This window comes from Rousettus aegyptiacus, unplaced genomic scaffold, assembly GCF_014176215.1.
Source record: "Rousettus aegyptiacus isolate mRouAeg1 unplaced genomic scaffold, mRouAeg1.p scaffold_m13_p_1, whole genome shotgun sequence".
Taxonomy (NCBI): domain Eukaryota; kingdom Metazoa; phylum Chordata; class Mammalia; order Chiroptera; family Pteropodidae; genus Rousettus; species Rousettus aegyptiacus.
The window spans coordinates 119,042,027-119,060,200 of record NW_023416284.1 but is presented as its reverse complement, the minus strand read 5'-3'; the positions used below and the strand labels follow the sequence as shown (position 1 = coordinate 119,060,200).

General features: G+C 35.2%; 1 protein-coding gene across 50 annotated transcripts in view; it reads right to left on the bottom strand.

Moving 5' to 3' along the window:
- Positions 1-2,861: 2,861 nt before the first annotated feature.
- The window catches only part of RIMS1 (regulating synaptic membrane exocytosis 1), a 414,008-nt gene continuing 398,695 nt past the window's right edge, over positions 2,862-18,174 (bottom strand). For 27 of the 50 annotated variants that reach the window (XM_036219329.1, XM_036219333.1, XM_036219350.1 and 24 more), the window contains 5 exons: positions 12,902-13,040; positions 10,858-10,970; positions 7,844-7,945; positions 7,123-7,262; positions 3,071-5,692 (listed from right to left, as the gene is read on the bottom strand). In XM_036219329.1, coding sequence (XP_036075222.1) covers positions 5,474-5,692; positions 7,123-7,262; positions 7,844-7,945; positions 10,858-10,970; positions 12,902-13,040 — 713 coding nt within the window. In that variant the 3' untranslated portion in view covers positions 3,071-5,473. Of the gene's footprint in view, positions 5,693-7,122; positions 7,263-7,843; positions 7,946-10,857; positions 10,971-12,901; positions 13,041-18,174 lie in introns of all 50 variants that reach the window. The other 23 variants (XM_036219225.1, XM_016162020.2, XM_036219227.1 and 20 more) reach the window with 3 other exon arrangements.

The window sequence follows — 18,174 nt, the reverse complement described above, 5'->3', positions numbered from 1 at the left end:
GCTTTAAAAATGAATTTAATGTATTTCTGAGGGGTCTCTTGGCTTCACTAGGCTCCACAGGAGTCAAAAGCACAAAAAGGTTAGAAGCCTGTGGTAGAAGCAAGTACAAGTCCATGGAAGAAAAATCTTTTCTGGACCCTAAAGTATAGAGCACACAAACAAAAACATCATGTGCACCTCTTTGAAAAAAAAAACAAAAAACAAAAAACACTGAGTGATCTATTGGAAAATATCTGATGAAAATGTATAGGCAATATTAAGAATAATTTTTAATTAAAACTCAATAAAAACAAAGGCAACGTTAGAGAAAAACTTAGTGAACTTGTGGTGGTGTGAATATATATGATGGCAGGAACAAGTTAGTGTGATGTGGGTGTGTGCTTTATGATGATTTCACTTTATGTGTTGGTAGAACTTGGAAAATCTGGAGGAATAAAGAGATAACAAAATACATGCTAGTCAGAAGAACCATGACAAATTCCCTACTATCGGGGGGCTTACATTCAGGTGGCATGTATCCAAGGAAGGCAATAGCCCTGTCTATTCATGCAAATGCACCCTTTTACCCACCTAAGGCTCAGGAATTCTCTGCCGTTCCCCTTTCTGATTTTCGTCTTGCCCATCTGTCTTGTCATTATAGAATTTGTACACTTACTGAAGGCAGGGACTTCATTTATGGCCATTCTGAGTGCTGTTTAGACTTAGTGTTTGTTTTTATGCTGTGTCTGCTTCTTAGATGTAGGTCCTTTATGAACTAACCGTGGTAGAGCAACATGTCATTCATGCACACACGTTGGCTACATCCACTTGAGCAGTAGGGGCAAGCCCCCAAGGGTGTAGTAGCAAAGTGAGCTAGAAAGAATGCAGGCAAACTTTAAATCTAAATCAGGTAATGCTGAAAACTCGAACAGTTAAGAGTATCAGCAGGAAGGATGTTCAGGTTAGAGTGTTCATTCACTCAGTTTTTCATCCATCCATCTATCCATCCCTCTACCCATCTATCCATCCAGCAAAGATTTACTTACCCCCTATTATGTGTCACACACTGTGTTAAGTGCCAGAGATATATTGATGAAAGACAAATTTTCTGTACTCAGGATGGAAGTCCTATGTAGGGTATGGGAGCTGTGCAAAGAACTGATGACTTTTGAGCTCCTCTGAGCAGAAAGGACACTTCACCTAGATGAAGAGTCATGGGGTCTATTTCAGAAGCGAGAAACTTAAGGGGCATATGGACTGACTCTGGGATGCTGAAAAGCTCTGTGGGGCTGGGGTTCAAGGCTAATTTGTTCAACCCCAAGATGCAGATTTCTGTGTCTGATACAGAATTGAGAAGCACTTCTGCATTGGGACTGGGGACAAGAGTTGGGCAGGAGTACTCGAAAGACAATTTTTACCTTGGGACAACAGGATAAGTCTGAAACTCAGTTAAAGGCAACTTTGTTCTCTCTCCTTTATTCATACTCTTTCTGGGAGCTGCATATAATGTACTCATGAAGTATAATAATGCAAATGGCGAATGCAGTTAGAGGAAGACACGGAGAAGTTAGAGGAGAAAAGCCTTAGAAAGAAAGTTTCAGCGGATGGAAGAGCTCACCTCCTTTCCCTACTATTATTATTGGCCCCCACTGCCACTCCTTGGTAATGGGAGTCCCTGGGGCAATTTGCAGTGGGAGACCATGCTGGCTGGGAACTGCCTTAAGGAGGAGAATGCTTTGAGTCAGAATCCTTTCTCACCTGGTAGACTCTTCATTCTTGAAGATCTAGCTCAACTGTCAGCACTTAGAGGAGGTTGCTGAGTGTTTAACAGGGTAGGCTCGGGAGTCAGTCAGATTTTGGTTCAGGTCCCAGCTCCATTACTAACTGTCCAGACCTTTGGCCTGTTCCTTACCTTCACCAAGCTGCAGATAGGGGTCACAAGCCTACTTAACTTATAGGGCTATTGCGAGAGTTAAACATAATCCCATAGCCCTTTGTATACTAATCAAACGTTATTGTAATTTTTAAAAATGAAATCTCTCTTAAGAGATAGAGAGCTCCTTTTGGACAAAGTGAGTTCTTTACTTTATTCACTTTTAGACCCCAAGTACTCAATATTTAGTTACCAACAAGCCCTTAACAATGTTAAGAATAATCAGGTCCTATATCTCAGGCTGGGATTTCCAGAAATTAGGTTGTCAGAGTCAGCCAAAAACCATGAAGACTTAGCATGGTTTTTCCTCCAGTTATGTCTTCTCCATCCTTGTAGGCCTTGAAATAAAAATGCCATGCAGATTTATTTGACTTGAAGAGAGACTTTTGCTTTTCTGTCTCTATCTAGAAAAAGAATTCTAAAGTCGTGTTCACTTGCCTCCTATTTCAGCGGCAGCCTTGCCCTCCCCACCCCCGTAATCTGCTATCTCACTGTGTGTGCATTAAACAACTCTGCTCTGACAGTCTGTTGTAAACCGAACTGATCAGTTGTTTTTGTCTCCTGTTGACCCAGCCTAACAGATAATTTCATGTCTTGTAGACCAAACAACTGGTTCATTCAATACGGTAGAATTCAGTCAACTGTTTAAAAGTTTTTAAACAACTGATGTAGTGACATGTCTCAAATTGCTTTATTCTCTCAAATTTGATATTGAGTTAGCTGTGTTTATTTCACTTTACAAAGTCAAAGCCAGTGTGGTCTAAAAATTTAAGGGCTCTTAGAAGGTGGAGAGTATATCTCAACAGTCATTTTACTACAAAGCAACATGAAATTAGTGCTTACCAAGTATGTTGTGAAAATGATCATGAAATATATGAACACATTTTTGGGGAAGGAAAAAATCATGAAATTAAGAAAGCTAATATCTTTTAACGTCACTTTTAGAGACTTCATCGACTATGTGCAAAAATACAGATTCTATTGAAGATAATTTATTGTATTGCTTGGTTTCTTAAGTCAGCCTACTCTAAGGCAGGGCTTCACAAATCAGGCAGGGGCTTAGAAGAAAAAGATGAGAAGAGAAACCAGAAGCTTTGATGAGAGACGCAGGAATTAGTATTTTGATATGTCACATAACTTGAAACGATTTGGCAATCGGACAACAGAGGTGTCTTTTATTAGCACAAACAGCAGCAAAAAAACAACCTTCCATTTGATTCTTACTGAGATTTATTGTTAATAATGCCACTTTTCAGAAGTATAGTCATGTGCTCACTTAGACAGGCCGACAAAGTGAAAACTTGTATGTGATGCAAAGTACCCTTTGGGCCATGGATTAAGACACATAGAGTGCAGTGACAAGTCAAGTTAAATGCCCGCAGCAGAAGACAAATCCCGGCCTCCCCTCCCCATGGTCTGGCTCCCATTTTGCACCGTAGAATCCACAGTAGATATCTGGGCAAAACATAGAACACAGATGGCTCCCAACTGACATGAAAAGTAAATTTTATTAAACATGTTTACATACATGAGTTGGAGGTTCATTTAAAAGCACAGGGGAGTGTTAAGACAAGTGGTCAAAATAGAAAGATACTACCCAATTATAATTAGTTGACTGTTGGCCACTAAGACAGAACGGGCTCTAGGAGAAGTGCACCAAGGCTTCAGTTCTTCCTGCTCAGCATGGTGAGTGGCGGTCGGTCTGTGCCCTGTGGAATGATGGGCAGATAATTCTGGCATGTGTAAATAATAATAAATAATTCACTTGGTGCAGGCAGTATGTCTATGGATTAAAACCTAGTGTGTACACAGTGTCTACACGTGTTACAGCCCCACAGTAGGAATCTACACCAAAATATTTATTAGGAGGAATTTGGTCCATACTACAGCACGTTTTCCAGAGGGTAAAAAATAAAGTCCATCTATAGACATTTCACCCCAGACTCACAGATGGCGTCTGGCTAAAACCTGCAAAATGTCTATAACAAAAATGGATGGCTTAGATTTCTTGGTTATTTCAGTATAGTAATTAACGAGCAAACTGTACAAGTACATGCAACATACAGGCCAGTCTATGTGGAACTAACATACATTATTAAATAGCCTTTTGTTTCTTTTCTTTTTTTTTTCTTTTTTCTTTTTTATTACAAAACGTGCATGCGGTTTTGAACAGTTCCAAGTCATGCTGCTCTATTTGTGTGATCACAAAAGTTGAATGACTCATAAAAGGAGGGAGAACATATTGATGCACCCGCAGAGCCTGCAGTTTGTAGCACACATACAGAATGTCACAAGGGAAATCCAAGGCCAAGAAAAATTCAGATGAAGAAAATGCAAATTGAAATTTGACTTCGTTTAATTCCCACCCCCCACCCCATAAAGTAAGATACTTTGCATTAAAAAATCAAGCTTTGTGCTTGCATCAATCTCAAAGAAATGTAAACTAAAATTTGATAAAAATGTTAGTTTAGTGCAGAATATTTCAACTGGAATTTCCAGTGGAATATTGAACAGCTCATACCATGCTCTTTCCAGGGGAGATAGGTGTGTCCACACTGAGACATGGCCGAGAAGCCTGGGCATAGCTGACAGTGTCTTAGGCTCAAACTCATTTCTAGTCACCATTTTGGGAAGTCAAAAGTGTGGTTTACACACATGAGCATATATTGTTTTTCTGGATATCAGGAAGAAGAAGGCATTACAAGGAGTGTTTCTGAAGTACGATTATGCAGTTAGTTTTAGTTCCCGACATTAGTTGGAGATGGACTTCTTTAAAAGTCTTCCATGCAAAACAATGGAAAACATAAATTAATTTTTTTAGAACACAAACAGATATGCTCTTCATTTAAAAAAATGATTTGTGATTATTATTTTTGGAAGATAATTTTTTGTTTTCTTTGAAGAATTGTAAAAGGAAAGCCAATGAAACCCTCCATGGGCCTCATCTTGTCTAGCTGTTGAACACTTTGGGGAGATGCTACAGAGACTGCTTCAGCCCTTTTTTTTTGGTGCTTTTGGAAAAAGAAAGGAAGGGTCTCTGTTAGCATCATGAGGCCTGTCATGACACAACCAAAAACTAGTGTAAATAACAAACAGTAAAAAAAGAAACAAATCTAAAACCAACAAATAACATACACACACAAAAAAACAAAACACGGAAGAACAAAACTTTTCAAACATCAAAGAAATAACACTGTTTGTGGTCTGTGTAGAAATGTGTAAAATACAACTTTTCAGAGTGAGAATTTCCAGTTTGTTCAATTTGGAGTGTGTGTGTGTGTGCGCGCGTGCGTGTACACATTTGAAGTTTCCTTTTTCTATTTGTTAGAAGCATCAGTGATTCTTACTAGTACATTGACTTTTACTGTAATTTGATAGACTGCCTTGTTCTGTCATGTGAAGCCAGGTTTGAAACAATTGGGACACATTATTGAAAAACTACTACAGGCAAAACACAAGTTGATTGTCTGTCTCCAACAACGCTTTTGATCATGAAATATCTGGTTCAGATTATAATCCTGAAAAGTAGAGTTTTATTGGAATGACTCTGGTATGAGTTCACTATGATCGAATGCAGGGAGGCCCGGTTGAACTTTCCAGAGATGATTGGGATGCCCGGCGGGTTAGGGGAGTGAGTGTGGGATCCACCAGGGATGACGGTGGGAACAATTTGTACCATCCAATTACCATACTGGACAGATCAAGTTCTTCCAACAAGATTTGAGCCACACCCATAAAGCATTTATGGTCCATTCTGCCATAGTCCCCCCAGACAATCACCTGCAGAGACAGAGAGATACAATAAAACTTGAACTTCTCACTCTTTCACATTGGAAGAGTTGAAAGCAACTATTCTGTGAAAGTGGGTCAGTGGATAGTAAATGAATGTAACTAACATCAAGGAGGAGGATAGATAAGAAAATACTAACATGAAGGTTCTCAAAGAAACACTTTGCAATTTTTAGATTTGATGGAATGCAAGGAATGTTTCTCTAGTCAATGAGGAATATTATCTACATAAACCATGTTAAAGAAATAAATGTTAAGTTTATTTATATATAAATTTAACACCTTTAGTAACCGCTATTTAGTAAGAAATAAATATTCAAGTTTATTTATATATAAATTTAACACCTTCTTTAGTAACCATTATCTAGTAAGTGACGTGCAGGGTAATAAAGATATAAAAATTAAATTTTATGCAAGCCAGGAGGGTAAACAACCCGATGCAATGTCTAATGGGGTACATGTATGATGGAATATGTATAAAGAATGAGAGACTATTCATTACATTTTTTTATATATATTATAGACTTGTTAGTAAAGGGGCAAGTTGAAAAATAATTGTCAGGTGCTGTCTTTTGAGGCCTTGCCTGACAATTCTGATTTGCTCGATGATTAATAAGTCAGTAAGCTCACTCATTACCTGGGTCAACACTTGTTGGTGACAGATAAGCATCCATCATACTTGCCCCTAGCTTCTATTATCCAATTGGAAGTGAACTCATCCACCCACTTTACATAGGCAGGAGTGGCAAATTTTGCCTTTTCTATTTACTGAGTAACTTCACTAAATTATTTAATCTTCAGACATCGTCTTTAAAATGGAGATATAACATTTTTTGCACACTGGTGGTTAAAGCATTTAAAAGAGGTAATGTATGTAAGTATTTAACAATGCACCTGACCTTTAACCAGGTCTGAACATTTGCGGGTCCCTGCACACTTCTGTTTTCCTTTCTTTTGTTTCTTTTTATAACCCATGTCTGGCACATAGTAATGCTCAACAAACTATTATTAGCATTATTTGCCTTGATTGTCTGTGTCTGTCTGCCTGCCTGTCTGTCTGTCTATCATCCATCTATCTATCTATCTATCTATCTATCTATCTATCTATCTATCTATCTATCTATCATCTATCTATCTATCTAATCTATCAAGAAGAGAGGGGTGGAAAAAACGGCAAAAGTGTATGGGGAGGATGAAGAGAAGGAAAAATAGGGAGAGAGAAAATAAAAATTCTGTTCTCCATTACAGCTACATTATTTTATACATTATTTACACTGTAAATTACCATTTTTCTTCTCCTTGAGAATGTTATATTACATTTCTCTTTGCTGAACTTTATTCTTTTTGTGTTTGACCACTTCTTTCATGTTTACATAGATAATGTGGCTATTACAATGTAAAAAGTCAAACATTTTACTGACCTGAAGAACTTTACCCTGTGGACTTTCATCAAAAACCAAGGACTGTTGATACAAAGGATCAAGGGTTTTTCGTGCAATTCTTGTCTTCTTCTTGGCTATACAGGCCCCATTTTCCAAAAGATATACTTTGACGTATGGAGCTAAACAAAGGGAATATGAACATAAAAGGAGTTAATTCTTTAAGTTAAATGGATTTTATTAGAGAATGCCTTATTAGAAATTTAGAGATGCTTATTGAAAGTTTCCCATTGGCTATTTAAATATTTTAAAATTTCCAGTACTTCATAAATTCTATTCATTAACAACCATGTTACCTCTATTGTCATTTTCCTCATTTCAAATAAATGCATGCAAAATTGGCTTTTAAGACTCTGACGTACTTGGGGTACAGGGGAATTACAATTCAGGTTTATATCTTAAAGCTCATTGTTTCCTTTTATGATTAGAACTAAATTTTCCTTTTGCATTTGTAAGTGCACAGAAAAAATTACTGACACGAGCTAAGAAATAATCATAATTAAACTTTTTTTAAGATGACAATACTCTACCTAACACTTTCTGACAGAATCATTCATTTTTACAGAATTAAAGGACACAGAAGAGCTGCCTTTTTAATCAGTCAGATTGTTACCAAACAGAGCATATAAAATTCCAATCCAACAGATGCTTTGAGTTTCTGTCTATGTAAGATTTTCTTGTCCAAACAAACATCTTTCCTTACCAGGTGTAGACTTTGAACCAGGTTTTTGCGTTAGGCTTCGTGCTCTGATGACTTCAACTTCTAATTGGCCCTTTTTATCCTCCATTCCAATTTGTATATCACCTGCAAGTAGAGAGGAAGCAAAATATTCCAGCTTCTTTGCAGTTACGTGCATTAAAAAAAAACTGAGGTCTGTAACAGACTCCAAACTATGATCTTCATGGTCTTGATAAAAAGCTAATATTTAGAGCCCCCAACCCAACTCTTGTCTCCCTGCCTCCAAATCAGGTATTGAAATGTTTCACCTTATTTTTCTGGTACTAACTCATCTTATGAGAGTCCCATATTCGTATATAAATCACTTAACTATGACAAAACTGAATTACTTAAGTGATTCTTGTACTCTAATAAGATTTCTTATCCTTTAAGTCATCCAGTATATAATACTTCTTAATAAAAAAGCATAATTATCTATATTTCTATTATCTATAGAAACTATAATTAATGTTTTGGTGAATATCCTAGTAATCTCATTAGTACTTTTCTACCTCTCTGCTTCCCTCCTTCCTTCCCTTCATTTCCCCTTCCTTCTTATCTAATTTTCTATTATGACCACACATCTTTAATTTATTTATGGACCACTAAATAGGAATGCCATTACCTATTTAACCACATCCCCGTTGATGGAAATATGGGTTATCTACATTGCTGCTATTATAAACAGCATTATGATGAACAGCTTTAAAAAGAATTTTTGCACACTTGTTCAATTATTCTTTGAGCATAAATTCCCAGAATTTTAATTATTGGGTCTAATTGAATGGATATTCAAAAATTCCATGTATATTGCCAATTATCCTTCAGAAAAGCTAGTTTGCTGCACTATCATCAGAAGTATCACAACCCATTAATAGTGGTGTTAGCAAAATGTCTAATTTTTGTCAATCTGGTGGTTAAAATGTTATAATTTGCATTTTCTTGATTATTAGGAAGGCTGAACATACATATTTCTAAGTATTTCCAATTTGTATTCCTTCTCATAGCTTGCCTGTTCATATCTTTTATCCATTTTATTAAGATTTTCTTCTTTTTCTGATGGATATAATGTTTTATCTTTGAAAATGTTAAATGTAATTATGTCTAAGTTATTTTTAGTTAGTTGAATCATCTTTAATTTTCAGTTGTGAATTCTCTTCATTTGCCAGGTCAGTTGATCAACTCCACGGTTCTGGATTGTTCAATAGTTACATATATAATTGTTTTAGAGCTCGGCTCCTAGAAGTCTCTTAGTCTTTTATTTTTGTTTCTGTTTTAATCAGATACACACATAATTTAGAGTCGAATTGTCCTATAAGTCTTGTTATTAATATAAAATATTCCCACCCTCTCTCTCAACTTCTTGCCTTCCAAGGATAACTGCTTTCATAATTTTCAATGTTTTTATCCGATTTATTTTTTACCTTTTGGCATTTGTCTTCCTATTTCTAAAATGCTGTACTTATGTTTTCCTACTTTTTCGGTTTTGGATACCATGACTGATTTCCAATTTTGATGTCTCTCACTGCTTTCCTTGCCCACCATATACTTGACACTTTGTCCTTCTATTCTCCTGGTATTAATATTTATATTATTATGATTATGTAACATTATTATGGCTGAGTTAACTGCAAAACTATGGTTATTTCTCATTTCTTGGACAGCTCTTCCTTTTCCCTATACTTAATAAGTGTGTTTAAATAAGCATTTGCTTACATTTTTATGTACATATCATGAATTCAACCCTTTACTTCCTCCTGTTTGTTTACCTCTTTCATAAAATCAAACACATCAAGTATTCTATAGATTTTAATCTTATGAAATCTGACATGCTACGATTTGGACAAATTGCTTTGAAAGCTGGCTTCAGCTGCTAACTTTAGACTTTCCTTCACTACCATCCTGACTGACCCAAGCATTTCTCTCTTGAGTTGAAGCATTTATTTAATGAATTTTATCTTCTGATTTTAGTTCGCAATTATTAAAATTCACTCAGTTCATTTTGTGGAAGTCCATCCTCCAATAGCCTTCCGAGCAATGCTAGGTATGGGAAAAATGTTTTGAGCTCTTTCTTGTCTGAGCATCTATTTAGCCTAGCCTTAAAAGTTACTTGAGAATTTGGCTGACTATTGCACTCCATATTGGAATCAACTGTTACTCAGAATTTTGAAGGTAACGCTAGGTAGTCTTCCAGTTTTCAGTATTATAGTTAAAGAGTCCAATGAGAATCTGAGTTTTGATAGTTTCATACAGAATAACTTTTCCTCTTAGGAAATTGTAGGATTTTCTATTGATTTCCAGTGGTATAAAATTCCACAGTGATGTGTTTTTGTGTTCACCTATTTCCCTGTATTTTGTTGAGTATATCATAGGTCTTTTCAAACTGGAATCTCATGTCTTTCAGAAAATATCTATTGCACTTGTGTTCCATATAATTTTCTCTATTCATCATCTTTCCTTTAACTTTGTTTAGGGTGCATTTTGCTAGCAGAAGTTTTGATTTATCTGGCTTTGGTTTGAATCTTTGGAAGTTTTCCTCACACCATGAGTATGGAAATATTACCTGAGGTGTTTTTCAGTATTTTCTAATGTCTTTCTCCACTCCTGTTTCTCTTATATAATTGAGACTAAGATATTATTTTTTTTGAGTTCTGAAAAAGGGAGGCAATTTCAGTTTTTTTGCCTAATTAAACATTCATGCCAACATCCTTTACTGAACAACCCATCATTTTTTCGCAAAATGCTACCCTTATCCTATATTGGATCTATTGTAGACTATTTTGATGGGGATTTTCTGATAATTCGAACATCTCTGACTAACTTTATTCACTTTGCATAATGTCTCAAGTTAGAAAAATGTATTAGAAATTAGAATAGTCATTTGAAACCGCCAACACTCTAGTTAAAATGTAACTTCTTGCTTGCATTACTATTATACTACTTTAAATGACCTTATCAACCATAAAATATGCTTTTCCTGTAGAAAAAATGATTCTTACCCATTGCAGGGGTGGCAAGCGTTTGGCGGCCAACAAGCTGGGCTGGCCCCAGTCCATCAAGAAAATCACTGAATTGACTGTCTGCTCCTAGTCGCACTCCAGGAAATATCAAGCTATTAGCAAAAGGACAAAAAACAAATCATTGGATCTCCCAGAATTCTTTTCATTAGTTTCCATTTGACTACTAATTCTAATCATGAATCATAAACACTACTTAGACAATTGGTTTACTTATTGATTCTTTACAATGAAGCAAGCATATAAGGGTCAGCACTGACTGAGAAAAGAACTAAATTCTCAATTTAAGAGCTAATGTTCTATTCCGGAGAGCTCACAATAGTTTTTTAATATGCTAAGTTTCTGGACGCTTACAAATAAAAGACCCTACATAAATCTATTCCTGACATAAAATATAGGTGTGAATTTTTATATCATGAACTTTACACAAATAATTGGTCATGAACAGTAAGTAACATTAATGCTAAATTTAAAAATGCCTAACAATTTAAGTGAATATTACAGCATAATACAAATTCTTATTTACAAATAAAAATGTTTAATTTATTCATTTTGGAATGAATTAAAGTTTTATATTATTTTGAGATTTTTATTTCATTCAAATAGAAATTACTTGGTTAAAATATGTCTATTTCTTACTACACCATGACTGCCTAAATTCTCTGGGCTGTAACCTCCACTTGAGCTGTGATTATGCTCTTTTTGTTTATTGATGAATCCTGGGTGACAAGACTCAGGCTTGTTAGGTAGGTAGACTTCAATGAGTATTTTCTGAATAAACAGATTTCCATAGAGATTTATTGCTTCCAATGTGCTTCCACACATATTATTTCCTCACAATTAAGGTAATTAGACAGGGTACATATTATTATCCCATCCAGAGACTAAAAAAAATAAATCTAGGAGAGGTTAAGGAGCTTATCTATGGCAGAGATAAATATTATTTGATTTGTTAATTTTTATATCAGGAAATAATGTCTCCAGTTTTCATTTACTTTATGATACTTCCTCAAATATTGGTATTTTGTCAGCAAGTTTATCTCTATAACTTTCATTCCTGCTGATTTTTGTTCTTAGCTATATCTTGCTGGGAGCATGCATCCCAATCATTTGATCATATAAACAAACTTGCTAGTTTTAGGAATAGAAGCATAATTTTATTTCATTTTTGAACGACATATAACAATTTCAGTAAAATAAAATAAATTATTAATATCTGATTGGTGAGATATTTAAATGGTAATAAATGGATAATTACAAAAAATTTATAAGTGGTCAATCCCTAAGTAACCCACTGCAGAATAATAATGACTAATTTAAGAGATCTATCATCTCAGCAAAAGTTCAGCTTCACCAGAAAAATCCTCAAGCATAGGAAAATGCAGGTTTTATGTAGGATCTATATGAAATGTTACAAACAAACCGAGTAAACGAAACAAAAATCTAGTTATATTTTTTAAAAATTAATTTCAGAATTAACTAAAACTCTTTAATTAGAAAAATAATGAGAAAGTGAGATCCTGGGCTTTTATCCTAATGAGTTGGTAATGTTTTAAAAACAAGAAAATTTAAGTTGTTTTATGAAAGTGTTAGACCTACTGTAACTTGGAGCCCAAAATTGTTTGGAGAAAAATAGAAATATGGGAAATTAGTTGTTCACATCTAAATTTTAGTTCGGATTTTGGTTATGAGGCCAGACAATAAATTTCACAGGTGAAAGAATTCATTAAATGTGGCATTTCTATAATAAAGCTCCACTAAGGGACTATTCTGAATATTTTCTGGATGATAAAAATCAGTTTGTGTTAACTCAGCATTTCTTCCTTCCTTTGAACGGTCTGAGTGACCAAGTGCAGCAATATGTCCATCTGTACTTATCACAAGAGGCCGGGTTGTTTTAAAATGGATGGTTGAACATCTAGTTAAATGAAGAAGCTGCACAATAGCCCCTGTTGGGTTTGTTATTTTACCTTTGCCTACAGAATGAGAGGTTCTAAAGCCACACAGACATGCGGATGTCACTTACTTCCCCTCAGAGCTGTAACTGTTGATGCTGCCGTCAGTAGACTCTCGGCTTGGCTGTCGCACCATCTTCCTCATTTCGGCTGCCATTCCTGTTTCTGTGCTTCTCTGTATAGTGCTTTTTAACTTCTTGTGGCCCGACTCTGACAGGAGAGAATAAAAGAAACTCTAAGTTTTATTTAGACAGTTTCCCCCTGAATATTGCTTGATTCTGCAAATACAATAGTTAATTATACAAATGATTAAAAGTTTACTCAGAAAAAAAGTGCCTAAGAGAACAATCTGATTAAGTAAATCTTTTTGCCAAGGTGTGCTTTGGCCAAGAGGGTTTGGGGGTGGGGGGTGGGGAAGTGGATAGTAAACCATTGCCCCATTTTCAGAGGCTGCCTGAATCTTAATGAACCAAAATGAACTCATTGTATTATTACTGTTGAAGTTGTCAACTTGAATGAAAAATTGGATTTGGCAGTGAATTGCTATGTACAAAGATAAGACTGAACAACCTAATAGGTTTCTTCTAATCTGGAATGCTCCAAATGTGTGGGAACAAGCCTAATAAAGTGGGCCATGTCCTTTAAAGGAGAAGAGGCACTTGGAACCAAGCATGAAAAATACCACAGTTTTGGTACTGCCATGTATCAGCAATCCTCATAAAGAGAAACAGCATTTTATCTAATAATTTTCATAACACTTTCACATACATGGTCTCTTTTAAGATAGCATATAGGTTACCTATGTAGGTAGAATATGTATTATCTTAATTCCAAGGCTTCACAGCTATCTTCACAGATACTTGGCCTTTTGACTCAACTGCTTGACTTCTGACTGGCAGTTTGGGGTGTGAGTCTATTTATGCACTGTGAATTATTCCGGCTGATCATTTTCTTGATAAGCTCTAAGTTCAGAGCAACGTTCTTGAGTCCCCTTAAAATGCATTAACCAGCATTCTATTTATAGCATGGAAATGAAATTCTAAAATATTTAATTAGAGCTGTATCAAAAGGTTAGACAAACTTAGACTTTGAATACCTGACATGCCTTTTCCATTTTTATATTCTCTACATTTCCAGTTTTATTTCGATTTTTCATATAGTACCATTAAGTCATTAATAATATGTAAAAATGCTCTATATACATACATACATACATACATACATACATACATACATAAACTTGTCAATCTTCATAAAACCTTTGTGAAGTATGTGCCTAAAACACTGCTAAATAAACCATATGAAAGCATGTTTTCCTCCAATTTTTGGCCATTGCAACTCTTTTGTAAATTGTCCAATAAAAGATATAATTGGTTGTTATATGGACTCTATACTGAATATTCTCTACATAACAGCCATGATGAGTCCTTAAAAACACAAGTCTGAATATGACACTTCCTCACTCAAGATCTTGTAATGGTTTATCATCAAAATTTAAGGAAGATCCAAAATTGTTGTCATAAAATGCCATATAAGACCTGGGCTGCCTCTCAGATCTCACCCTCTAGCCCTCATCCCACATGATCATTGTTGTGCAGTCACACTGTCTTGGAATTTTCTTGTACACTCCAAGCGAGTGTTTCTGGTCCTGTTTCCTTAATGGCTAACCCTTATGATTTTCTTGCCTTGCTCCCTTATATTATTCAGATCTCTGTTCCACTGTTATCTCCTCAGAGAGGCTTTTTATAGTTCTTATCACTCTTTATCCCCTTACTATGCTTCATATTCTCCATAGCACTGCTCCATCTGCCATTAAACCTCTCCTTGTTTGTTTGTTGTGTTTCTCCAATTAGAATTTATTTCTTCAAGGAGGAGGACATTGTGAATATTGCTTACTGTTATTCCTAGTATCTAGAGGAGTGGTATACACTCAACAGGATCACACCACACATACTAATGTGCAATTTCCTCATTCCATTTAATATAATACAAACATGTCTATGTTTATTCTTTTTAATGATTGTACTGTTCCATTGTATGGTTATGTGCATCATAATTAAACCATCTCCTTATTGATGCACATTTGGGAAGTTTTCAGTTGTTATAGGAGAGTTTTTATAGAATAAATTTCCAGAAGTTAAAATGATAGGAAAAGAATAGGAATCTGTTTAATCTTAATAGCTATTTCTAGATTATCCTTTAGAAACATAATAGCTGTTTATACTTCTACCAACATTCATATAACTATATCCATTTCTACCTGAGGCTCAGGAATTTTCTACATTTTCCCTTTATGGTCTTTGTCTTGCCCACCTGACTTATCATTGTAGAATTCGTACATTTACTGAAGGCAGGGATCTCACTATGGCTATTCTGAGTGCTGTTTAGATTGTGTGTGTGTGTGTTTTTTCTTTTAATTTGTATACTATGTCTCCTTCTTAGATGTAGGTCTTTTATGAAGTAACCGTGGTAGAGCAACATGTCATTCATGTACACACATTGGCTAGATCCACTTGGGACAAGTCCCAAGGGTATAGTAGCAAAATGAGCTAGAAAGAATGCAGGCAAACTTTAAATCTAAATCAGGTGATGCTGAAAACTGGAGGAGAACAGTTAAGAGTACTGGCAGGAAGGAGATTCAGGTTATTTATTTAGCTTTTCAATTATTTTTTCATCCATCCATCCATCCATCCATCCATCCAACAAATATTTACTAAGCCCTTACTATGTGTCACAGACTGTTCTAGATGCTGGAGATATACTGATGAATGACAAATTTCCTGCTATCTTAGAGCTTACTACATTCTAGTGCATGTGTATACAAGGCAATGAACAAATACACAAATAAATATACAACATGCCTGATAATATATGCTATGGGAAAAAATTAGGTAAGATAAGGGGGATAGAGAATGACAGGGGTACAGCAGCAACGGTTTTATTAAAAAGGAGTCAGGGTCTCATTGAACATTAATTTGGAGGAAGTGAGATCACAAGCCATGAAGAAACAGGGAAGTAACATCCATGGAGGGATTAGGCCTGGTGATTGCGGTGGGGAGGCTGTAATGCTGGTCAGGAGGGGGCTGTTGTTTTGTCAGCAGCGCAGAGTTCTCCCGGTTTCCTCTGCAGTCTTTCCAATGTTGATATTGACTCTGGCCAAGAGGCTCTGTCATCATAGCTGTCAGGGCTCTGTGTATACCTGGCAATCCAGGTGACAGTAGAGAGTAGGCTGTCAAGACCTGATTTCTCTACGTTTCCTAATACAGGTTTCACAGGGTTGTCATTCATTACATATTTGTTCAATGAACAAAAAGGAAAAATTTAGAAGTGAAAAGTCTATTAATTTGTTTTATTTTTTTAACTTAGAATATCAAGTTTTCTTAAAGAAGTTGGTATCTACAGGATGTCCCAACATTTTCAGCGCAGTTTTAAACTTGAACGGCTTTCAAAATGTAAATGCTACACAATTTGAAAACATATGAGAGGCTGGTTATTGAACTTTCTTTTATACTTATTTAATTTTGTGAAATTGAATAACACATTTGTAACTTTAGAGTTCTCGTTTTAGTCCTTCTGAAGATGGCAATCATGGACCAACTTGGCTTTTGTCTTATTTGTTAATATTCAATGTAAAGAGCTTTGATGGACTAAATAATTTTACAAACGCCCAGGTAAAAGCTGAATAAACAGTTCTAGCTATGAATTTGTCTTATTTAAATTTAAAATGGCTTAAATATTATTTGGAATGCAGTGGTTTAAAGGAACATTATTTTGTCAACATGAAAACTGTGAATTTGGATAAGTATAATTCATGCAACAAATATTTGTTCAGCACTTGCTCCGGACCCAGCCTTTTCTAGATGCTGGTGATACAGCAATAAACACAACAGACAAATGGAGCCGTAATGGAGCTTACATTCTAGTGAATATAATGACTTGCTCAATACCAAGCTGGGTTGAAACCTGATTTTCTGAACCTTAGTCTTGTGATCATTCCATTATACCACAGTTTAGAAAAACACAAAATCTGATCTTATTCATTTTATGAATAGAACAATGACACATACACACACACACACACACACACACACGTACATGCAATTTAATTTAATTATACCTTCTCATATGGGCTTACAAGTTCATTTGAAAACTTTGTTAAAATCATACATATTCTATAACTACACATGTATATGATTACTGTTTCTATGTATATATGCTGTAAATACAGTATGTTCAATACATGTATTTTTAATATCAATATAACACATTAAAACATTAAATATTAGAAAATGTTGTTAAATTTATTAAGGATGCCACCATTATTTAATAATTATTTGTATCCATTAAAGAATCATTAACCTGATGAAGACATACATATTTGGTAATAGACTTATTACCAAATTATGATGTGAAACCTTTGACTTGAAACCACTGTTGCAAGTATTATATGAAGAACAAAGTGGTTAGAAAAATACTATATTTTAATATTCTATACTTACAAACACATGAAAAATTAGTAAAATTTATGACATTTGGGGGCAATATTTTACCTATGCTTTGGAAGAACTGTCTCTCACAGAATGTTCCAAGATGTATCATATTTACGTATGAACTTTTTCTCTCTTTTCATATTTGGAGACACATATTGTATTTAGAAATGCTCTGCTGACTTATTCATTTTGTAAATACTCATTAAGCACCAAGTACATATAATCTAATAGTCATCGCTCTAGGTGTTGGAGCTACAACAGTAATAAGACATAATAGCGCATGCGATAAACAACTAAAACAAATAACATGAAAACAATAGATATTAGTAATCAACACACACGTAAAAATAAAGCAGAAGAGACTATTTCAATAGAGTTACTTTTGACCAGCTATAGTGCAACACAGAAGATTTATATGCATTTAGCTTAAGGTATTTATGTTATGTAAATTTATGTTATGTTATGGAGAGAGAAAGGAAAGGAAAAAGAGAGAACAATGTGAAGTATGATTCTGCTCTTTGCTATGCCACTAAGTGAGCATGAACTTGGTGAGATCAGGAGGTGAGAAATGCAAACCTTCTCTTACTTTACTTTGTTTCCATTCCTGGAAATATTCTGGTGTTTATGATGATCTCTAAAATAGGCTGCCTGAAAAAACAAACCAGCTACTTAATCTGGTGTTCAAACAAAGCAGCGGCAATACAGTCAACTGATAATATTGGACTTAGTGAGAGACTATGGATCGGCATGCAAAGGACTTGAAAGGAAATTTTAACTCTGAAGATGGTGATGGGAGATTTGTATTTCATGCCTAGAGAACGGCATGTTTGAAGGTCCTGAAATGATAAAGAGCA